This window comes from Notolabrus celidotus, chromosome 11 (genome assembly GCF_009762535.1).
Source record: "Notolabrus celidotus isolate fNotCel1 chromosome 11, fNotCel1.pri, whole genome shotgun sequence".
NCBI classification, from domain to species: domain Eukaryota; kingdom Metazoa; phylum Chordata; class Actinopteri; order Labriformes; family Labridae; genus Notolabrus; species Notolabrus celidotus.
The window spans coordinates 5,145,275-5,170,103 of record NC_048282.1 but is presented as its reverse complement, the minus strand read 5'-3'; the positions used below and the strand labels follow the sequence as shown (position 1 = coordinate 5,170,103).

The window sequence follows — 24,829 nt, the reverse complement described above, 5'->3', positions numbered from 1 at the left end:
ACTAGACTGTTCTTTTGTCACACAGTCAAGGATCTTCCTCTAAATCTGAAAAATAGATTAACTGAGTAAAATCAAACAACATTTTTTATACAAGACCTCTAAGATTCAGACTGTAAAAAATGATGGTGAAATTTAGCATTCAAACTGATAATGCTTTTAAAGATGTCCATAATTGTCACGGGTTGCAAACGCCTCACTCACCACTGTGAGCTTTATGTCAGAGCCGACTGGCCATCCCTGAGTGTGCGCAGGCATACACATTGGCTTCGTCTAATTTACAAATGTCTACTTGGCTTGGTCCCAATGTATTTATGTGTTTATCTTCAGAGATCAGGAAGTCACTATGCCTTGCGCTCCTGCGACACTTTGCGGATGTGTGTTCCCTGTGTTCGGACAGAGTTTGGTAAGAGAGTGTTCAGTTTTGCTGCTCCTACTGCTTGGAATAAACTCCAGAAGGACTTGAATCTGTCGGATCTCATCTCTCTGGAAACCTTTAAGTCTATCATAAATGAAAGACAGACCCCAGAACAGTGCCTCTGTTTTGAAATGCTGTTTTGTAATCACAAATTGCACTTTACTTGGAAATAAGTTGCACTTTTAAATTATTATTGTTTGCTTCTACATACTGTCTGCATATATGTTCCATGTTGTTGAGTTGTGCTATTTATTCTGACGTGTGCTGCTGACCTCTTGGCCAGGTCGCCCTTGAAAATGAGGTCTTGATCTCAATGGGACTTATCTGGTTAAATAAAGGTTAAATAAAAAAATAAAATAATAATGTGACTTTTAAAATGATCATTCTGATATCACTTCCTCATATTGTATATGTACTGTATTTGTTTGTACACTGAACAAAAATATAAACGCAACACTTTTATTTTTGCTCCCATTTTTCATGAACTGAACTCAAAGATCTAAGACTTTTTCTATGTAAAGTCCTACACCTGTGAGGTGGATGGATTATCTCGGCAAAGGAGAAGTGCTCACTAACACAGATTTAGACACATTAGTGAACACTATTTGAGAGAAATAAGCCTTTTGTGTACATAGAAAAAGTCTTACATCGTTGAGTTTAGCTCATGAAAAATGGGATTAAAAACAAAAGTGTTGTGTTTATATTTTTGTTCAGTGTATATCCCCTTCAAGTTACAGCTTCTGTTATGATCCAGAGAAGCACAATAGTTAGAGGAAGATGTTTTTAAAGACAGACTGACTGAGGGAATTATATTTGTAAAGGGGGAGTCCTAGTATAGTCACTAATTCTGCCGGCCTGAGCCTGCTCCTTTAAGTGTGGTGGATTATGGGTAATGTAGTAGACATGTAGGAAAACAAACAGCAGAAGAAGTACTAGTAGTAGAAGAAGAAGAAGAGTATGATGGTGTACATGTTCTCACAGTGTGTTGCAATAAAACTGACCCAGTTCACAAGGCAACTTGTCTCCTCTGCATGTTATTGATAGCGGCCTGAACTGCTAGTTACCAGCACAGAACGAGCCAAAACAGTAGTGTCGTTTATCACAATATACGCCATGGAGCTGCAAAGATAACACATGGTAAAGCTTTGTTTGTTTACTTAATATATGTCAGTCACTGGAAGCAAACTCCTACAATACATTTTAGTTTTTACAAAAAGACATATAAGGAAGACAAAGCATTTATTTCCTTGTTCAGTCTGCCTCATAGGGGACTCTAGAGGTCAGGGACAGCAGCATATGAAGGACTTATTGATTTGGACACCGGTCCCCCCTTCAACTGCACAGCTACTGCTTGATCAAGAGTCGAGTCAATGTTGAGACAACATCCAGTGGGAGGGGGATTATCTCAAGGCACCCCCACATGTTAACAGGCTCTGGTCTCTGCAGGGGCCCCAAAAGCTGACCTGACAAGAGGCCCCAGCCTTTGGGCAAATCTGGGAACTAACCAGTGCAGGTCATTGAGAGGACAACAAAGACCAGGGACAGCTTGGAAGATAAAAGTTTAGAATCAATGGATGGCAATTCTCTCATAGCTGAGACATGAAGTGAATTTTTATTGACATGGTACAAAAGTGAAACCATTGGCGTCACCCGTGGGTTTGTGGATTTTCATTTTGAAGACTCAAGTTTGAGACTTAGAAGTTGCCATCTAATATTTGGACAGGAGTTTGGATCACCAAGAGGTTTTACAACTAGTTTTTGTTTTATGTAAGTACCTGCCTTAGGACTACGGATGAAATTTAGCTATTGTGTTAAATCTGGCATATTTACATTGAAGAAAACTGTTGAAATGTTGATTAATGTGCATTGTCCTAATCAAATAAACTCAAGCTGCTAGCTTAACTTATATCAAGCCTTTAATGTTCTACAAACTATAATATAATCACAACTGTTATATGGCACTCTCCACCCCTAAACACCCGTCATTAATGGGAAAACAGCTTTACAGCATTTAAACCTGGATGTTATTTTGTCTGTTAAGTTGGGCATTTTAAAATGAAGCTCTATAGGACTCAACTCTCTTAAGGAGCTAGCCTCATGTGGCCACTGGAGGAACTGCAGTATCTGGCACCTCATTGTTTTAGTCTTAGATTCTGCAGCTTGATGACACAGCACTGGAGCTTAGTGCCTGAACAGCCCTGCTATGTGTGGGAGTTTAAATAAACCATATAAACCTTCAGGACAACCAGCAGCAGGCGCCACACATTCCTTCAGACATTTTCACATGAGTCTGCTCTCCTCCGTGCCTTTGGTTGGTCTGCCTGTGTTGCTATGAGTAAACTGGTATGAGGAGAGTGGAGACCCACTGGGTCTAGCTGTCAATCTCTGGTCGGTCCACAACAGGTGTTTCTAATCCTCCCTCCATACAGTCCACATGGCAACCTTTCCAACACTAAAAAACACTCCTACACCGTGGAGGAAATTTAATAAGATTTGGAAAGTTTCCAAAAGATAATAAGATGAACAGTCAGCCGTGTCATTTCCTGTTACAGTCCCAGAGTTCTCAAAAGTCTGATGAGGGACCTGGTCAGCATTAACAAGCTGTCAGCTGGATACTGTTCAGCTTTTGCTGCTTGAAATGATTTCACACTCAAAAAGTGGCTTCTGACTGCAGGGTCAATTTTCTAAAAGTGCTTACATGGACATTAATGTTGGGGTCAGACTTTCTTAAAGTTAGCCTAATTTTCTGGTAAGAGTGACCCCGTCTGCAGCAGATGATAGCCTAGCTTCTGTGCCAGTTCTTCGGTCAGTTTCTCAACCAACGGTTAATAACTCTTTTCAACCAACACGAACCGGGTTGTGTTTCTGGGCTGGTGCTCGCGCTGGTTCGGAGCTGGTTGAACTCGCGAACCAACACGGCACCCGTTTGTTTTTCCACCCACTCCAGCCCGTGGAAGAGGCACGTCATGACATCAGATGTACGTGACTGCTTTTCCCAGCAGCGCTAGCGCTAACTTTCCCTCACAACAACAACGATGGCGGACAACGGCAGCTTGTTTCCTCGGCCGACCACTGCTTTGCCTTGGAATCCATTAGTCTCTTTTATTGGGCGGGGATGCGGCAACCCCGCATCCCTGCCCCTCACCCCTGACATAAGCGGTTTGCAGTTCTAGACCAGCAAAGAGTTGGAGCTGCTCTGGAACCGGTTTTCCCATCATAGCCGGTTTACTCGCAGTCCAAACACAAAAAAACTGTTCACAATTGAGCGCCGGCTCCGAATCGGCCCTGAAACTGCCTCATTGAAAAGGGGTATATGTGGACTGGGATCCCCTCTGCATATTATACTGACTGTAGACCCCACTTCAAAAACAGTGAACTATCTCTGTAAGCACTTGATAGTCTTTATTTTAGGTAAGGACTTGAGAGTCTGAAATCTCCATAAAAAGCAACATTTTTCATGTATTCATTTCAGCGTGTAGCAGAGCTGGGTACATCATGTTTTCCAAGCTGTGTTTTTCTGGCAGTGCAGTCTTTTATGTATCAAAAGGAAGCAGAGCTCACAGGGACCAACAGACTGACATATGGGGAGGCTCGTTGAGGAGGCTCGTTGTGGAGGCTCCTTGCAGTGATTTGTTGCTCTCTGCAGGTCCACTCTCACTGTCTAAGGAGACAAGACAGCGCATTATCACAGCCTGACACTGCTCTGAGGCCAGCTGCTGATAGGGACCCAGCTGGGAACAGTGCAGAGGAGGATTTCACATGAAGACTCTTACTCAGAGATACACAATCTTGTCAGTCACTCCTGAGGAAACTGGTGTTTGCCTGGCAGCTGGACAAGTCTCAGGACGGTGCCAGCCAAAGTGAGCAACAAGTAGATACGAGGTTAACACATTGCAGGTCAGAAACACTCTCCTGCAGTATAGAAACATACTCAGACATTCAGTTACAGTACTTCAACCAAAGATCAATGTGGCGCTTAATTAACACCTGTTAGAGGACTCAAACTAGCAGAAGGTAACAACCTGAGCTTCTCCACATTTATCTTAAAGATAATGTCTGACATAATGACCTGTGATGATGCAGATCACTCTGATATCTTGTATCTGATAGAGAGGAAGAGAGTGTGAAGATGCACAAACAGAGCAGGTTTGAAGGGGGGAGGAAAAGGGGGAGTGAGGAAGAGAGACAGAGTACAGAGCCTTTGAAGAGACGGAGTGAAGACCCATCCAGACACAACTTGATATCTATTCTGGTGACTGTTGGCACGCACTCAAAGGTCTGACGGTGTGTGTGTGTGTGTGTGTGTGTGTGTGTGTGTGTGTGTGTGTGTGTGTGTGTGTGTGTGTGTGTGTGTGTGTAAGATAGACGAGGGAGGGAGGAGGGATAAGTGAGTAGACGTCTGATGTGTCGGATAATCACTAGGTTTCTTGTCGTCTTTTATCTCTGTGTGTCTGTCTGTGTCTGTTTGTCTGCTTCACCGGCTTCAAACCTGAAGCTACAGTGACATCACACAGTCTCCTGAAAACAACATTCACACAAAGGTGTTCTCATTGACTGGTCAGGTAAATTTAAATCACATCAAGTTACACACTTTACACTAATTTAACATTTGTAGCTTTGGTTGAAAATGTGCCTTTAGTTTTCATTCTGTCTTTCAGGCACGACTGTTTGCTGCCTTCTCCATCACTGAATTTTAAATGTTAAGTTTCAGTTTTTAATATCAAAAGTCACTTTTATGGGCTTACATTGTACGTTGTGTAGTTTTTGCAGCATATAGCAAAACAGACTTGTTAGAAAGAGAACACCATAATTCATGCATATACTTAATTTGGTGTATCACCTGTAATCACCTGAGGCCTGTTGCACCAGCTCTGCATAAGTTGAGTCCTAAGTTAGGGTGTAAAGTCCTCACTAGATCATATGTGAAAGGAGTTAGTTTGTAACTTAAGTTGTGTCATTGTTTGGTTTCACCACAGAGACTGAAGATCTATCTTAACTAGTAGACCATAACGTCCAAACTAGGAATGTAAATTTCAAGTATTTTCTGTGACCGATCTTTGGAAATGTTAACAAAAATGATCGATTAATCACTTTTTAAAAAAGGTAAACATTTCCCATGTCCAAAAAAATACCAAATGGTTTTTCTCCCTAAATCAAATTTTCCTCCACGACAGTGTATATAACTGACAGTATTGAATATCTACAGATCGTATCGAGTTGTTCAAAACATAAACATGCTGAATATCAACGTGTGGAGCAGGCTCATAATCTCTGCAGACATACAGTCATATAAAGTGTTGAGAAAAGTGTTATTGAGAAAAATAAGCATGTGAACGTGGTCAGGTCTCAGCCTGGAGCACAACCGGGTCATAATCAGTCCGGCGGTGGAGAAAAAAAGCGCTCGTGGAGACCTGTCACTCAGCCGCAGCCCCCAGCTGAGCATCTCCGCTGTGAGCAACACCTTCAGTCAGCTGATTCACATGAAACATGCTTTAAACTTAAAACACCTCCCTGATAGCTGAACCAAATATGAGACCACATGATGTTTGTTCCACGTGATAGAAAATCAAAACAAAAAAATTTGTCTTCAAGTAAGTTCTTAACAATCAATTAATCAATACTTGATTAATTGTTAATAACCCTAGTCCAAACTAATCAAAGAATTGTCCCAGTTATGACATTTGTATTCATTTTGGCCAATCAGCAAAAAGATTTTCATTTCTCAATGGGGTGTTTGTTTAAGTGCTAACGGCTAACAATAACTGCCCTAACTTCTGTTAATCCACAAACAGCAACGTAAAGATAAATATGACAAATCATGTTGATTTGGTGATAATTAGCAAAATAACAACAGGGACATTGAGTGGTGAAATCGTCAACTACAACATAAGGTACATTTATATGCTTTAATTAATATTAATGTAACTGAAACAAAGGTGAAAGTATGAGTTAAGATCAGAGTCATCAAGTGATAAAGCAATGGATTGATAAGTGGCGTGGATAATGGCATTGGTATCAATACAACTCTTATACATTCTCATCCTTAATTTCAAGTCTTGTGTTGGTTGGACTGAAAGCGAGTGAAGTGGGCATGTTTTCGACCAGCTGATGAGAGGTCTACAGTATGACTGAGATCAGTCTTCCGCTCTCTGACTGAAAAGTTCAAAGCAGACAGAAGTAGATCTGAGGACAGAGGTTATGTAGTGGTTGATTAGACATCAGGGAGCTTTTCCTCCTTTCTTTCCTCTGTAGCCGTACATGGAGAGGCAGAGAAGAATGTAGGCTGACAGCTGAGAGCAGCAAAGGGAGCTGTTGTGGTTCTGCTTGTGTGTTATTGATGTGTGTATGTGGAGTCTCAGCTCACAAAGCACAGCTGTTCAACCAGTCGTCCGCCTGTAGCAGCAGGTGGTGCACTAACCTGCGCCATATTGTGCTTAGTTTGTTTAGCCGATCATAGCCAAGAAGTACTCATAAATATAGCCGTGTGTTTAGAATCACGTCGGTGGAAGATTATCATTCAAAGTGATTCTTCTGGAGGTTCCACATTGAGGCTGGACCGTGGCAGCAGTGATGCGTCTCAGGACGTCCAGCAGCCGTAAACCTATTCTGGGCTTACAGTTGAAAAAAGCCTGATATCATTGTGCTCATGCCAAAGGACAGTGAAACCTGACTCTGAGCCAACAGGTCTTTCACATGAGGCAATGCTGTAACTGTCAGAGGCAGCGATTCAGAGTACACAGTGAAGTCTGCAGCTCATCAGTGTTATACTCACAGAAATAAATCTGACATCTCAACTCTCTCACCCCGACTCAGCTCAGCTGGCCTTGATTTCTATCTTTGATGTCCTCTCTGCTTTTCAGTAGTTGTGCACAAAGAAGGGAGGGAGTATTTGTCAACAGAGCTATCAATCAATCGTATTTTTAACATCAGATAACTAACAGAAAGTAAACCTCTTAGAAATAAAGGAACACTTAGACACAGATTAGCATAAGAACTAACTGTGAGAACAGAAAGCACGTTGATAAAAATGTAATTGACGTGTTTTTCAGTCTTCTAGTTAGACCCAAGCTCCACCTGAAGAAAGCAGGGTGGAGCAGGGGGAGATCTAAACATTTTGGCTTCACATTGAGTGAACACTTTCATTTTAATATACAGTTTAAAGTGTGGATGCTTATCTGTGTTTCAGAGGAGGATAATTTGACATTTCACATTTGCAAAATGTGCCTCATGTATTCAAAGAGAAGGAAAAAGGGTCCACAAGCGTTTTAACAAGGGATGTAAACAATAAATTGAGTTAAGAACTTATAATGTTATAATGTCATTTAGCAGACGCTTTTATCCAAAGCGACGTACATACGAGAACAAGAACAACACAAGCAAAGATCTAGACAAGAGGAAACAAGATCAGTAAGAGTAACAAAGTGCTTCTAGGCAATTTGGGTGCAGGTACTGCCAAGCAGTGTAAAGGCAATGCACAAAAGTAAATAAGGAACATTTACAATGAAGCAACCAAACAATTTAAGACCTTCGATTATCATCATCAACAATTAACATCACCACAATAATGACCAAAGTACCAAGTGCTGGGTCACTCAAGAGCTGAACACAGATTCCCAGAGTAGAGCAGGACAGTGTGAGTCAACTGTAGCTGGAAGACATGATCTGCCACTGGGGACAACAGTGGAGAACAGTCTAGCTAAGTGCACAGTGCTTCCTAAAGAGCTGGGTCTTTAACTGTCTTTTGAAAGTAGAGAGGGACTCTGCAGATCGAATGGAGTTGACCAATTCATTCCACCATTTAGGGGCAACAGAAGAGAAGAGTCCAGCTAGTGATTTTGATTTTGAAGCCTTGTGTGCTGGAAGCCCTAGGCGCTTTTCAGAGTCTGAGCGTAGCGGGCGAGAAGGGCAGTAGACCTGGATGAGGGGTTCCAGGTAAACTGGAGCGGTTTTGGTGACTGCTTTGTAAGTCATGATTAGAGTTTTGTATCTGATGCGAGCTGCAACTGGAAGCCAGTGTAGCGAAATGAGCAGGGGAGTGACATGAGCTGTCTTAGGCTGGTTGAAGACCAGACGTGCTGCTGCGTTCTGGATCATTTACAGAGGTTTAACTGTGAATGCAGGGAGGCCTGCCTTACTAGCTAAAAGTATTGGGCACGGAGGAGAAGCTCAGCTGAGGGCTGCAGTTCTCCATGGGTGCTTTTTTTCTCTGCTGCCGGACTGATTTTGACCCGGTTGCGCTCCCGACTGACACCTGACCACGTTCACATGATTATTTTTCTGAATAAGAACGAGTGGGCAGAAAACTGGACTCTGTGAGTCTGAAATATGTTTCTGTTCAGTTCCCTTGTTGAAGTCTGAGCCTTCACTTTTATGACTGTATGTCCGCATATTTTAATGAGCCTGCTCCACACGTTGATATTCAGCATATTTAACATTTGTAACACCTCAATACGATCCGTAGCTACTCAATAACCCTCACTCAAAAAGTGTCTGGAGATAAAGTTTGTTGTGATTTGGCGCTATACAAATAGAACTAAACATTGTTTTTAGTGTTAACAAGAGTGCCATCAGTTAGAATATGTAGGTATAGAATATTATTATGCATATTTGCTCTCTGAATTGTAGCCTATCTTTGGTATCGGCCTTCAGGAGCAGATTCAATTGGTTATCTGTATCCATATCATGCATCCTTGTCTGTTAGTGTAGCAGTTTCCACCATGTGACAATGGCAACACGTCTTTCATCTCCTTGAAGAGACAGTGTCAAGTCAATGGAAAACTAGGGGTATTAGAAAATCAGGGGGATAATCCAATCACTCAGAGTATCTGACTCTCAGATATCTGTGGGTGAGGGTGTGAGGGTGGGCTCCTGACATCAACCTGACACATTCCTCTGGGACCGAATGTGGGGACACAGTTTGCTGTCACATCTACGAGTGTCAACAATGCAGTAAACACAGACAAACATCCAAACACACACAGAGACAGAACAGCACACATGAACTCCAAAGACACACATTTGCTAAGACAGGAGGGGGTTAAAGAGTTAAACATAACACCCTGCCAAGAATATCATTATGACAGCTCGCTCAGATCCAGTGTCAGCCGGCCCGTTACAGTGAGCATACGGGAATAGCTTGATTTTAAGACAACTTATCATGAGCTGCATTCTTGACCTGATGGTGCGAGTCGAAGGCAGTGCAGATATGTTTCTCTCTGCCTTGAAACCTGGACGGAGAAACGTCAACAGCCTTTTATTCCCGACTCCCCCTCGCTAATTAGTTTACATTCTCCCTCTCTGTCTTTCAGTCCTCTCTTTGCTCTGCACTTAGCTGATGGATGGTCAGCTCCCACAGTCAAACATCCAGCTGTTCTCCTCCTCCGTCCTCCCCCACCTCTTTATTAGTCTCAGCTCCCTCCCACCATCACTCTTCTTTCTTAATGTCCTCTGCATTTAGGAACCTCTGACTCCTCTCTCTGCCCTCAGTTCATCATGCTTCCCTGGTTAATCAGCATCTTGGGGTTTGCTCATGATAACAAATGCTGACCTTAATGTTATGTACTATCTGGAAATATGGGAGGAGGATGTCAAGGGAGAGGCTACTGGTGTGAAAAGTCAAGAGAAGTCCCCAACATAACCCAGGACAAACAAAAGTTCCAGCAGGACTTTTTTATCTCTATAAATAATCATGTATTCAGGGCTTGATTATATTTTCAATGATAAAAGTAATGTTACTGCTGGGTATATCACAGAATGTGTTTCATTGAAGAAGCTGCCAAAATATCTGTTTTCAATAAAAATGGTGGCTTAGTTAAAATCTCTTAATTTATACAAGGGATGGGACATGATTTCAGAATGCTGGAATATTCATTCACTTCTTAAAAATCAAAGAGTTAATGCAAATATCATCTCATTATAAAAGTACAAATTTTCATTGTTTTCACCAGTGTCTGGTTGTGATACAGTATTCCTGCCAGACGGTGGCTGAAAAGCATTTTAAAGCTAGGGTTGGTAGTCACAGAAAACTAGCATGAATTAGAATGTAGCATTTCCTCAGGACTCAGTCTAACCCCTCCCCCCCTCCCCTCGGAGCTCCTCCAAACCGACGCCCCCGCTCACATGCATGAGTGCAGCTGATTCGCAACCATATGATGGTGACTGATTCCAAACCGGTCCTCAGCACATCATTTGTGTTTTGCACTACATCAACTCATGTCTCACTCAGCGGTAAGAAAACACCAAAACATTCTCATAGTGAAAGTTAAAAACACAAACAAACAGGAAATGTTTGTGCAGGAGGCGGGCAGAATGGCATAACGGGATTTGATTGGTTTCATCACTTGGCTCCTGATGGCAGGGACTGGTTGGTGTTTTCCCAGGTTTACTCTGGCTGTAGATAGCAGCTTTTGTTACCTCTTTTTTAAGAACACATTATGTATTGATTACCATCAGGACATAAAGATAATTTTAACCAGTATAACAAAAAGTGAATCTAAATCTGACTACCAACCCCAGCTTTAAAGCTGTTTGCTAATTGCATGAAGTAACGGGAGGAGAAGAATGCTAACTTTTGTTAATAGCAAAAGAAAAAGGGAAACATTAACGACAGTCACTGGAAATACTTGTGTCGTGTAGTGAGATTCAGAAACAGAGTGAATCGCGACTGAGCACGGCTGTAAAGTGTAAACATACATGCCAGGCTGCTGCGTCAAAGAAACACCGGCATGAAGGTCGAGACAGACGCTGCCAGCGCCCACTACTAGCAGCACCTCACCCCAGTGCTGGTTAACGTGACCACCTAACAAACGAACCATTAACGGTCTACACCTGCAGTGAAACAAAGTGCTGTTAGTCGCTGTCGTCTCAACTTGGCGTTTCCAACCTGCTTGATTACACGCTCCCTGTATAAATTGGGGGTAAGTCAAACAACTCAACTCAACTCTATGTGTAGAGCACCTTCATACATTAATGCATGAAGTGCTTCACAAAGAAACAGATTAAAAAAGTAACAGAAGAAAAAGGGAATTAGTAAAAGACTATAACATGAATGAAGGAATTAAAACAAAACAATAAACAAAAACATGTTGTTCAAGAGCTGCTTAGATTTGTATGTGAAAATCATAAAGCTGTTTTAAATATTAAGTTAGCTTCTTGTCTTCATTCATTATTTTGTCCCAGCCTGACAGGGTGTGAGTCTCCCCTCAGCTGTCTCTGAGTTTGTCACTGGCCTCCTCCCTGGCCGTCCAGCGGACAGAGGCTTCAGTGAGCTTAGCCAGACGCTGACCGTTACCCAGGCTGCTAGATTAACAAGGCATGGCACTTCGAACAGCTGGTCCCTCTAGAGACATTCACATTCCTGTGCCATCCCGGAGACGTCTGAATCACTCCACGTTGGAGAGGAAATGGGAAAGATTTCAAGCAGCAGGTGGGCAGAGGAGCTGGATGGAAACATGAGTGGAGCTATGTTGGTTTTTAACTAAGTGGAACGGCAGAAACATGAAGTACTCGCTGCGTCTTTGTCTGGGTTATTGATACGTACATTTCTGGTTATGATGACTGAGGATTATCTGAACAGAGATCAATGTGAAGTAGAGTTAGTTTAGTGATGCATCGATTGTAGGACACCAATATTCAAAATAACGTAGCCAATATCTGATTCCCATACCAATCTTTTCTTCCCTACCTCCTCCTTTATTTTGATTGATGATAGTTGCCCATTTCTCTGAGACGGTGAAATACTCTGACTCAGCTGATCTGTTTTCTTTCACTTTGGACGATGATAACAAATCAGAGTTTGTCCAACAGGTGACTTGCTCTGCCATCTTCCCTGAATCAGCAGTTATGTGTCAGGACACACCAGCTTTTGATTGGTGCAACACATCAGGTAAACTTTGGCTATTGGTTCACGGCACAGTACTGGCCACTGTTCAATTGATACACCGGTGCAACCCTAGTGTTGGCTAATAGTTTGCCAGACATCCATGGGGACCAGTAGTGATTTACAATAGTTTTGAGTTTATCAAATCATCCATAAAAACTAGTAATTGCTATATTTAGGTATGCATTTAAATAATGAAATAAACCTCACTCCTCAGGTCATTTCATTTCATTAAACGCTGCTGGTGGTGGAGCAGAAAAGCTGAAATACCTACTTTAACAAAGGAGTGCAAAAGATCTAGGGCAATGACAATGACTGCTTTGACCACCATGACTCCAAGACATTTGATGGTTAATATACATTAGAGCTCAATTCCAGTATTTCAGGTGCAGCCCAATAGTATTACACGCAAGTATTAGAACGCAGCTCTGAGCAGGACCACCTAACAGCTGGAGTCATGTGACCCAGGTTTCCCCGCGGAAATTACTGAATCAAGGATTCTCCTCCTCCTCTCCTCATCCATGTTGTGTTTCTGGTCCTCTGAAAACCTCTGACCTGTTGACTCCAGGCCTGGCTCTGCTCATCATGACGGTTTGTTGTTGTAGTGAAGTGAAATACGATCTGGTGATAACACAGAGTGTTTTATTCTGAAAATTAACCGGATGTTTTCATTTTGTTTTGGTGAAACCTGACTTCCTGTCCCGCTCCATCTGCTCTGTTGAGATTGATGCGTCGTGCTCCCGCATCCGGCAAAAATAGAAGTCTTACGTATCTGATCTGGATGCGCAGCCCGAACGCAACGGAGCAGATCCAGTGGAAGTTAACACATTGACTAGAATAGAAAACTACCAGATCCGATGACGGATCGGAGACGAACCGGACTGGTGGAATTTGGCTGTTAGAGATGGGTCATTGAACGCAGAGCAATGCAGGAGGACGCTAAAAACTGAGGGCAGTGGGCAATTTAATGCCATTTTAGATACAAAGTGTTTTGATTGCATATTTTAATTGATCAATCACAGTTAGCTTGAAGTTGCAAAAAGCTACTGTGCAGGTGATGATACACTTAAGTTTACAGAGTGCACTTGTGCTGCTGTTATGTTGTTGCTGGGAGGGTCTGAAGGTGAGTCAAGCCTTGTTTGAACGACCCATTAGCTGGCATTACTCTCAGCCTGTCAGGAGAGATCTTGATGGTGTGCTGGGATTTTGTAATTGTTTAGTTCAGCATGGTACTAGACAAGAAAAATAAAAGGTCAGTGGTCAGCTCAAAATCAACATTAATGAGAGGGACACATGGCCAGCAGATGTTTGGTGCAGCCTGTTGGTCAACAAGCTCGTCCATCCCTTACCAAGCGGAGCGTGTTTGGTGATTGATGTGTTGTGTGTTTGCTCAGGTGATCCTGCTCCAGGAGACATGGACCACTGAGCAGAGTGCAGATGGGTTTCTCTGAAGGTGCTAATCACAGTCTCTCACTCTCAGAAACTCTGACTCTGCTCAGAGGGAAAGCTCAAAGAAAAGTTCAGCACACGTGGGACATGTCATTAGTTGAGTCATGCGTTTTGCGTGTTTTAATGTGTTGGTCTTCCTGCCATTATATGAGCCTGATGCTAATCAGGGAATTAATTGTGTCTGCACAATTACAGACATTTTCTGTCCGGTGACCGTGTGCGTGTGTTCTTTCTAACTGTAAATGCTTTTAAGTGCATTTTTAGTGTGCATGCTTGAATGTTTGTGAATAATTGAATTGTAATATGTCTGACTGTTAAACGTTGAAATTGCTTCCTGATGTGAGAGAGAAAGGGGGGACCCCTGTGTGGCTGAAAGCAAAGGTTGGAGTCCTCTGAGCAATATTTGGATTACAGAGGAGTACGTGCGTGCGTGCGTGCATGTGCGTGTGTGTCTGTGTCTGCGTGCGTGCGTGCGTGCGTGCGTGCGTGCATGTGTGTGTGTGTGTGTGTGTGAGGTCATATTTTAAACTTTTAACCTTTGAATTTAAACGATGATGACCAAAGACAGACGGTACAAGGATAGAGGGCAATAAGCACTGAATCGACTGCAATAAAAAGCTGCATATTTGTTTCTTCAAGAGTCCCACTGGGTCTGCACCGTGGATACGGCACCTTAGAAGGTAAAAAGGAGTGCTTGGTAGACTTAAGAAGTTTCAAGAAGAAGGGAAACAGGGTTCCTTAAAAATGTAGGTATATATTGATTATGTGGCCGTATGGTGTGCATTTTGCAACATGATTACAAGGGATATTAAATGTAGATGAGTTGTTATAAATAGGTAAAAAAAACACTATGATCTTTTTGCACAGGACTAGCCCTAAATAATATTTTGATGGTGTGTCCTCATGCTATATATGCACTTTCCACCTCCGTTGTAGAGATGTTGGAAAAATGACTTGTGCAAAAAACAACAACAACAACAAAGTACAGTAGTGTGAAGCTCCTTAAGCTCCTTATGCCAAATTAATTTAACTGTTTCTTATTCTCCTCTATCCCTCTCTCCAACACAGTCTCAGCAGATGTGTGTCTAACACGAGTCTGGTCCTGCTGGAGGTTTCTGCCTGTTAAAGGAAGTTTGTCCTTGCCGCTGTAACTTGCTAAATGCTGCAAAGTGCTCTGCTCATGGTGGATTAAGATGAGATCAGACTGAGTCCTGTCTGTAAGATGGGACTGGATCTTATCCTGTCTTGATGTTGGGTCTTTGTTAATAATAGAACGTAGAGTATGGTCTAGACCTGCTCTGTTTGGAAAGAGTCTGAGGGTAACATTTGTTGTGATTTGGTGCTATATGAATAAAGACTGACTGAGTAATTTGCATTTTCTGGTGTTGCATGACCTGCATTTCTGACTTTCTCTCGAATAACTTAGAGAGCTATTCTTTCCTTCTGCACCAGCATAAACACAGTAGATAGCCTCCATGATAAGCTAATGAAGGATCCACATCAAAGTGACTCTGCCAGGTAAGCCAAGTAGCAGACGACCCCTTATGTACGCTCAGTTCAAATTAGCATAATGTCTAACACTGACACTCAATTAAAGCTGTCCTTCTAAAACACTGTTAAATGCAGTCTGCAGTTTTAGGACCTCTTACATGTTTATCATTTCTATAAAACCAGGTTTGAACAGCAGACAGCTGGCTGCCTGTTGCCAACCTGTTTTATTGAACTTGTAAGAGTATACGAGTGAGGCTGTGTGTAATAACATGTCTACGTGATATGACGACCACACATCGTGGTTAGAAGTCGAGTTATCTTCTTTAACAATACAATCTGAATCAGAAAATAATGATCAGATTAATTGCATCCTTCCCTCCTCTCTTTATTTATGTATGTCTCTGTTTGCCTTCCTTCCTATCTGCCTTCCTTCCTTATTCCTCCTTCCATCCTGACATGTTGTAGTATCTCAGTGTAATTACAGCTTGTCTGCCATTAGATGATTAGAGGATGGGGACGTGTCTGAGAGTGTTTTTTAACAAGCTGTGAACACAGCCTGTTATTAGACTTGGCCTCTGGCGATGACTCACACACAAATGTCTGATGTAAAAAGGGATGACATAATCTTCTTTGTTCTTATTGTAAACAAACATGTGACCACTATATTTAAATCTGGACATGTCAACATATGTGTTAAATAAACCATGACCAGATATATTAAAAAGCACAGAGTGAACAGACTACAGCCAGCAAGTTGATAGTCTTTTGCTTTGTGATTACCTGGATGTAAACAAGCACAGATGACAGGTGGCCTCTTGTATTGTGGTACAGCTTGGCAATATTTTGATCTAAAAAATGGAGGTAATGTTGCGTTTAGGCTGTGTCTGTTTAAACTGGTTTACGTTAACCTGCAAGGAGGACTGAAGGCTGTGATGCTCGCTCTGCTAATGTTAGCCACACTAAGGCAATTTGACATTTCAATTCTGTGTTTAGCTGTATTGAATGAATTGTTCTCCATGTTGATTTGTCACTTTGGAACATCCCTTATCCGGTGTACCAGCAACACCAGGACCCTTCAGACTGACACTGCTCAGTGAGAGTTAGCACACCTGTACGTTTCCTGCTGTTCTTTACAATAATCTTGTGATTGTTAAAATAATCAACTTTAACAGTTTATCAATCAATCTTTATTTATATAGCGCCAAATCGCAACAAATGTTATCCTCAGACTCTCTCCAAACAGAGCAGGTCTAGACCGTACTCTAGATTATTATTAACAAAGACCCAACATCAAGACAGGATAAGATCCAGTCCCATCTTACAGACAGGACTCAGTCTGATCTCATCTTAATCCACCATGAGCAGAGCACTTTGCAGCATTTAGCAAGTTACAGCGGCAAGGACAAACTTCCTTTAACAGGCAGAAACCTCCAGCAGGACCAGACTCATGTTAGACACACATCTGCTGAGACCGTGTTGGAGAGAGGGATATAGGAAGATGAAGAGAGAGAGATGATAGTGATGAGACGGATAGTACTAGTAGTAGTAGTAGCTGCGGGAGTCCAGCACGTCCATAGCAGCTGGAGGTCTACGGCAGCGACTCAGAGGAACCTACCAGACAAGGGAGCTCAGGGACCAGAGCCTAGTTTAAAGCCACGGATTTTTCCATTCCCTGCAGATGCCTGTTTACCAATGAGCCCAGTTCTGCTCAAGGTTTAAATGGGGTTCTTTTCTTGCTACTGTAGTGCATGCTTTTGGTCAACTGCTAGGCCACTCCAAATTAGGGGTGCAACAATTCACCAATGTAATTAATAAAAATTGAAGCCAAAATTAGTCGCTTGTGAATTAAAAAGTCAATGATCTGTTGGTGATGTGTTTTCATTCAATGCGCAGACAGAATATCATTTTCTGGAGAAGAATTGCTATGGAGTGAGACATCCTTACTATCTGTGCTGAGAATGGGGCATGGGGGACAAGAACCAGGAAGCAACAGGTAAACAAAACATTGCAAGATGGGGGCAAATGATGCAACACCAACAATCTGTAAAGCAGTTAAAGTCTTGGAGCATTCGACGCTGCAAAGAAAAAAGCTAACGGCCAAATTCCACCAGATCCATGTCCGGTCTATCTCTGATCCATCACAGCACCAGATCTGATAGGTTTATATTCTAGTCAATGTGTTAACTTCCACTGGATCCGCTCCGTTGCGTTCCGGCTGCGTCTCTGATCCGGCAGGTTGGAGTCCTCCGGATCAGATACACAAGACTTCTATTTTTGCCGGATGCAGGAGCACGATGCATCAATCTCAACAGAGCAGATGGAGCGGGACAGGAAGTCAGGCACCAAAACAAAATGAAAACATCCGGTTAATTTTCAGAATAAAACACTCTGTGTTATCACCAGATCGTATTTCACTTAACTACAACAACAAACCGTCATGATGAGCGGAGCCAGGCCTGGAGTTAACAGGTCAGAGGTTTTCAGAGGATCAGAAACACAACATGGATGAGGAGAGGAGGAGGAGGAGGATCCTTGATTCAGTGATTACTGTGGGAAAACCTCGGTCACATGACTCCAGCTGTCCGGCGGTCCTGCTCTGTGCTGTGTTCTGAAAACGCAACAAGTGGGTGTTGACAGACCACAGAGCATGGAGCCGGACCGTAGCGGATGGGAAACTGTCCTGATGTGGATCTGGTGGAAGTCCCGAGTAAACCTGATAACTGATGAATGGTTGTTGGTTGCAGCCCTACTCCAAATAACGGAGAACAGTCTAAACCTGCGCTTTATTTAAAGTGTCCTGAGTTGGCTTTTGTTATGAATTAGAGCTATGTTAATAAGAACTGATTGTTGATCAGTGGGTCCTCAGGACCTGTTGACTCCAGGTCTGGCTCCACTCATCATGACGGTTTTTGTTGTGGTTAAGTGAAATATGATCTGGTGATAACACAGAGTGTTTTATTCTGAAAATTAACCAGATGTTTTCATTTTGTTTTGGTGCCTGACTTCCTGTCCTGCTCCATCTGCTCTGTTGAGATTGATGCATCGTGCTCTGGCATCCGGCAACAATAGAAGTCTTACGTATCTGATCCGGAGGACTCCAACCTGCCGGATCAGAGACGCAGCCAGAACGCAACGGAGCGGATCCAGTGGAAGTTAACACATTGACTAGAATATAAACCTATTAGATCTTGAGCTGTGATGGATCAGAGACGGACCGGACATGGATCTGGTGGAATTTGGCCGTTAGTTTGATCAGGTCCATTCTGGATCATTTAATCTTGCTGTGGTTTGCGATCACAACATGTAACTGGTTACTAACAGAAAAGGGCTAACACAACTTTCACAGCATTCAAAACTAAGGATGCACAAGTGTTCTCAGTAAAAGCCCTCAAGTTCTCCAAACAGTGTCTATGATAGAGACACCATCATCCTGTTTACCTCCACACTGTGAGCACATGGCAGCTCACTCCACTGTACCAACCACTCCATTGTTTTTAATGGGACCACCTCCACTTCCTATTTCTCCTCCCTGCCCCTTCATCCTCCCCCCTTTAAGTCCTCCTCCTCCTCCTCCTTTCATCCAAGAAAGCTCCTGGCAACCCGACAGGGAAACCTAACTCACCGTCCTTTCATAGGAACAAACCTGTTCCCTCTCTCCCTCCCCACCCCTTCCCCGTGTGCCTGAAGTCTTTCTTTCCTTCTTTTCTCTTTGTCCTTATTCTTCCAACATCCCCACCCCCTCCCTCTCTAATTTTTCAGCCTCCCTCTCTCTCTCCCTCTCTCTCCCTCTCTCTCTTTCTCTGTCTCTACTGCTGGTGGTTAGTAGGCTTTAACGCACCATTGTTCTGGTATCCGCACATTTCCGGAGGCTGTCGCTTAGAAAGGCCTCGGGAGCACACTCTTCCACTCCCACTGGCTGATGCCAGCTCTCACCTGCCCATACATACACACACACACACTGACATACACTGACACACACATACACATGTACACACATCTGAGGAGTATGTCAGCAGCTCGATGGATCTTCATTCCTTTATAAACGAACTTCTTAAGAGAGGTGAATTACAGAGGATTCAACAAGATCCTCTTTTATGTTAAGTTTTCCACCCTTGCTACCTTCCACCCTCCTTCCTTTCCTTCCTTCCTTCCTTGTACAATAATTATTTGTCCCTCTTAGCTGAACTTCATCAACATCACACTTAATGAAAAGTTGTTTTCTAAATCACCCCGAGAAGAAACTGAAGGACAAATGTTGTTGTAGTGCAAGATTTTTCGTTCAATCTTTAATATGCTCAAGACAATTTCTGCAAATGCACACACACACACACACACACACACACACACACACACACACACACACACACACACACACACACACACACACACACACACACACACACACACACACACACACACACACACACACACACGGCCAGCTTTCAACAGGTTCCCCTTCCACCCCCATAAACAAACTCTAGAAATAGAAGGAAACAGGACGGAGGAGAAGACACTTGTGATTCTTTTGTCCCTGTGATCAGAGTCCTTTCACTCTCCGTCTCTCACAAACACACACACACAACCACACACTCCAATTAACCCCTCCTCTGACCCCAGGCTTTAGACACGACCCTTGACCTTGTATCTTCAGCTTCAGGACTCTGATTGACAGCTTCCTACCTCTAAATTGACAATGTGTGAGGTGACTGGACACAAACAAAGACACACACACACACTTCTTCGCATTTCCAATCTGAAAATATTATTCCCTTCGAGTTCCTCCTCTGACTTTCAGCTATCAGGTGAGACTTATAAAAGGATCTACTTAATTTAAAGCCCTCTTTATGACCCTCCTTTAGGCTGTTGAAGATGCCTTTCTGGAGACGCACAGGTCAGTAAAAACACAGCTTCACTGCTGTGATATTCAAGAGAAGAAGAAGAAGAAGTTATTCTTATAGAGAAAACTGGTCTGTTGATGTTTGGTGTAAAGCATAACTACAAATGTATCGTCTCAGAAAGGAGAGTAACAGCATAGAACCCCTGATTTAAGTTTAACTGAACCAAAAGACAGAGATCACTCTACACAATGAAGTTCAGGAACATTATCTTTAGAGACCTGCAGGCGTAACGTCTCTCCAAAATATCTCCAGTTAAAGCTGATTTCTTCAATTTGGATGATTCTGAAAATCTAAGTTGTGCTCATTTTGGAAGAGGAACCTTCTTTGTAGTGGATTTTATCTCTAAAGCCTGAGAGATGAGGCAGAATACAATGTTTACAGCTGAGCGGTATAAGGAACATGTAACTTTGTAATGACCTGAATGAACTGTTGGACCACTGCAGCTGAACCCATGGGGGATGGGCCGTTCGTGAATATATATGAAAATAAAAACTCAATCAATCAGTCAGCTGAAATCTTTAACAAGGTAACATTACCAACATTAGTGCCACCAATGATCGCTCCTTTTTACACCCATGTAGGCAGAATAAATACATTTTCATTTTTTAAAAATTGTAAAACCTGTAGCTGAGATTGTTTTTTAATTTTTGAAATGATCTCATCTTAAGACAATGAACTCCTGAAATGACCTGTTATATACAATACCAGTCAAAAGTTTGGACACACCTTCTCATTCAAGGGTTTGTATTTATTTTAATTATTGTAAACACTGTAGATTAATACTGAAGACATCAAAACTATGAAAGAACATATATGGAATTATTGAATGAACAAAAAAGTGTTAAACAAAGCAGAATATGTTTTATATTTTAGATTCTGTAAAGTAGCCCCCTTTTTCCTTCATGACAGCTTTGCACACTCTTGGTATTCTCTCAGTCTGCTTCATGAAGTGGTCTCCTGGAATGGTTTCTAATTAACATGAGCCTTGTCAAGAGTTCATTTGTAGAATGACTTGCCTTCTTAATGTGTTTGAGACCATCAGTTGTGTTGTTCAGAGGTAGGGTTAGTACACAATGGATAGCCCTATTTGACTACTCTTGTAATCCAGATTATGGAAAAACCAGATTATTTCATAGTTTTGATGTCTTCAGTGTTAATCTACAATGTTGAAAATAATTAAAATAAATAAAAACCATTGAATGAGAAGGTGTGTCCAAACTTTTGACTGGTAGTGTGTACCAAAGTGTGATGGTGGTCTAAAGCAAAGTACAGACCAATTAAAAACATTAAGTGATTGAAACAGCTGCGACACAACAAATACAGAGGCCTGGGTGCAGCTGACTGAATACTTTAGTGAGTATGAAACAGTGTGAACAAAATGCTGGAGCCTGAACAGTCACAAGATCTTAACCCAGCTCAACACCAACATGTTGGAGAATCTCCTCCACCCTGCCTCCATCAGGTTAGATATCACACAATCAACTTCAATATTCAAACACCTTTAGTGAGGTCTGTGAAGTAGTAACAGCTACCAGTAACACAGCTGATCATATGTTATTGATCAGTCTCTCTAGGATGTTGTGATATTGTGATTCGCAATCAATTCTAGAAGATTTTTCATGACCAATCACAATTGTTCCCTGTGTGCTTTGTCACGTTTTGATCAGAACTCACTTCTTTGATATCTGAGTCATTATTAATGATCAAATTAAAGCTCAGCACCCAGAACAGACATGATGAATGTGACGAACAGTGTGTAGACTGTCCGTCCTGCATTGAAATAAGCTATTTCAGATTGTACACATTCTGTTTGAGTGATTTCAGAGGACAAACAGACTCATTAAGCTTTACTCCAATGCTTGTCACCTTGCAATGGATGTGTAAAATGTCATGCTGCAAACTTTCACTGCAACTTAAAAAAAAGCTGCCTGCAAATCAGACGTTTGAGGCCGCAACAATCACAGAAAAAGACGCCGCAATCATGGAGAGGGTGATTGCTTCAACCTGCACTCTGCTTTCTATTTGCAGACCTTATAGTAGAAACTGGAGGGTGACTTTAGGACTGAGAGTTGGACATGTCTCTAAATAAATGTTTAAATCCATGCCAAGCTATGCACGACATTTAATTTCACAAGGCTTCAATGTGTTCCTCAAATTTTAAGGTTCTTGAAACATCAACAAAAGCATCACTGCTACAAATTCTGCAGAAATCAGGAGAGAGCATGTATTAGCATCTAAAGAATGAAACACCACCACTGGGTTCTATCAGGAGCTGCAGCTGCACTCACTGAGACAACAGCAGGCGCTAATTGACTTTAAGTGGAGCTATAAACCCATTGTCTTCAGCTCAGGGGGACAATGCATTCTGATGCATTTTACGGAGATCAATTACTCAGAGAGGCATTTTGACTCACACACAGTACTGAGAACATCCACCTGCAGAGATGTGCAGGTGTCACTCAGCAATTCAGCAAACGTGTCATGCTGTAAATCAAAGGAGATAAAAACAATCGTCCTTATCTCATACACAGACACATACATTTATACATGAAGCACTGGATGCATTCAACGGGGCTTCAGCAGTGCTGGAGGTGGGTGTCGAGTGGGTGTCTCTATTTGCGGATTCAGCTGGGCTGTTTTAGGAGGACCATAAACAGAGCGACACCACCCACAGAGAGAGACCGACAGACTGAGACAGACAGAGAGAGAGACAGGGGCGACCCCAGAGACCCTGGAGGCCAACAATCCCATCAACCTCTCATCCAGGAGGTCCAGGCTACTGTTTCTGCCTGAGCTGCTGATGGTTTTCTGGACAGTGCTAAACTTGTTAATGCATAAATACTGATGTAGAATAAGAGATGCTGATTTAAGGTGTGCTCTGGAAGTTGGTATGTCTTATAATGAACAAAGTCAACCTGTAGACTTCCATAAATTGATTTGTAAAAATGAATATCTTGGGAATATTTGATCTAATTTGACTTTTACTGCACAATGAAAGAGTCATGTATGGAACTGCAAAATGAGCATAAACAATGAGCAACAGGGATTTGATCAAGATCTATGGGCAGTAGAGGTTTTTCCTACAATTTCAGGGTTTCAATTTTCAAAATATCAATCCTAACAGCCTCTTATTTGAGTAAACAGATTTTTGAAACTTCCTCTGTTGTTAAAACTCACATGTCAAGATGTCACAAGATAATAATCTGCTTTAGTAAACCTTAACTTTGAGACTTAGACCCCTCTTCCCCAGCTTTAACATGAACCCGTGAGCTCCTGATCTTCCAGTCACTTATCAAAGACAGCCCAGTGACCTGAGACAGTCTTTTATCTTTCATCCCTGCTCAGTGAGTAACATCAGAGGATTCATTAAGATGCAGAAAACACGGGTTGACTGGTACAGTGTACTCACTACAGACGAGCATGAGCAGCGACGCCTCCATCTCTGAGCGCTCCTCCACCCCGGGCTGCAGCAACCTGTGGCGGGCAACAAGTCTGCGATGAGGGGACCGGTTTGCATTCAGTGTCACTTTACAGACAGATATCAGAGTGGAGTCTGTGCGTTTCAAACAGGTCTGTTAAAAACACAAGAAGTCCTCTAGGACGGGACTCCTCAGAGTAAAGTGTTTACATCTGCACTCTGTGTCCATCAGTCTGAGTCTGTACCCAGAGAAAGTTGGTCTGATAATCACAAACACTCACCGTGTTTCAGAGGTCTTCTTTTAGGTGTCCACTTGTGTGTTGCGCTGGACTCCGGTGTCCCTGTAGGTCCACTTCCCGTAGTGGTGCCGGACAGATGCGGGTCTGAGCTGTGTTTGCGGTGAGGAGTCCTTCCACTCCTGCGCCTCTCTGCTGGAAACCCCGAGCTGGACTCCCGGAGTGGAGCAGGAGAGACGGGGGTGCTGGGGGGTGTCGGCGCCGGGGGAATCCCCTGGTGGGCGGACGAGGTAGCCAGGAACATTCTGCAGCCTGGTACTGGCCTCTGTAGTCCACAGGGGCCGCCAAAAAACAACTACATGTAGAATTTCTTCACAACTTGTTGAACATGTTCACAAAGCTGTGATTCTTTTAGGATTCCTCTACTCTGACTCTTTTTTTTTCATTTAGTGACACACTTTGATACAACTTTACTCAGTGGTGGACAGTAACAAAGTAGGTGACATATCATGCAAAATTGACTTTTTAATGGTTCTCTACCTGAAATATGTGTCCCTGGCATGTCTACAAACCCCCCGAGAATGAAAAAAATCCATTCTGCCCCTGTTTTGATTTCTCCACCTTTCTGTAAATGTGTGTGAAACGAGCCGTTTCAGACTTCCGTGTTTTTGTTACGTAACAACAATATCCGGTCTGTAACAGAGTCAGAGCTCGGAGCTTGTTCAGCCCATAGACTGTATAAAATAATACTGAATCCCCCCTCCATTTTTCATTACCTGCACAAATGTGTGCTAACAAGGAGCTTAGGAGGGAGGCATGCTAGTTGTAGGCTGTCTTAATAAACACAAAGGTCGGTTTTACTCCCCACGTCTGCAGATATGAAGATCTAGTGGATGATTTCTATTTGTCATGGATAAGTGCTAGCGCTAATTAGCATAGCCACATAGCTACATGTTCATAACTTCATAGCTGTAGCTGTAGCTGTAGCTGTAGCTGTGTACCAAGACACACGTCGACATACTGACAAATAAATCAACAAGAAAC

At 42.5% G+C, this 24,829-nt stretch overlaps 1 protein-coding gene across 1 annotated transcript in view; it reads right to left on the bottom strand.

The window, feature by feature from the left end:
* Nucleotides 1–24,468, bottom strand: part of lamb2 (laminin, beta 2 (laminin S)) — a 67,926-nt gene extending 43,458 nt beyond the window's left edge. The window contains exons 1-2 of the mRNA XM_034696052.1: nucleotides 23,831–24,468; nucleotides 23,541–23,605 (exon numbers count right to left, since the gene is read on the bottom strand). Coding sequence (XP_034551943.1) covers nucleotides 23,541–23,571 — 31 coding nt within the window. The 5' untranslated portion in view covers nucleotides 23,572–23,605; nucleotides 23,831–24,468. The remainder of the gene's footprint in view (nucleotides 1–23,540; nucleotides 23,606–23,830) is intronic.
* Nucleotides 24,469–24,829: the final 361 nt, after the last annotated feature.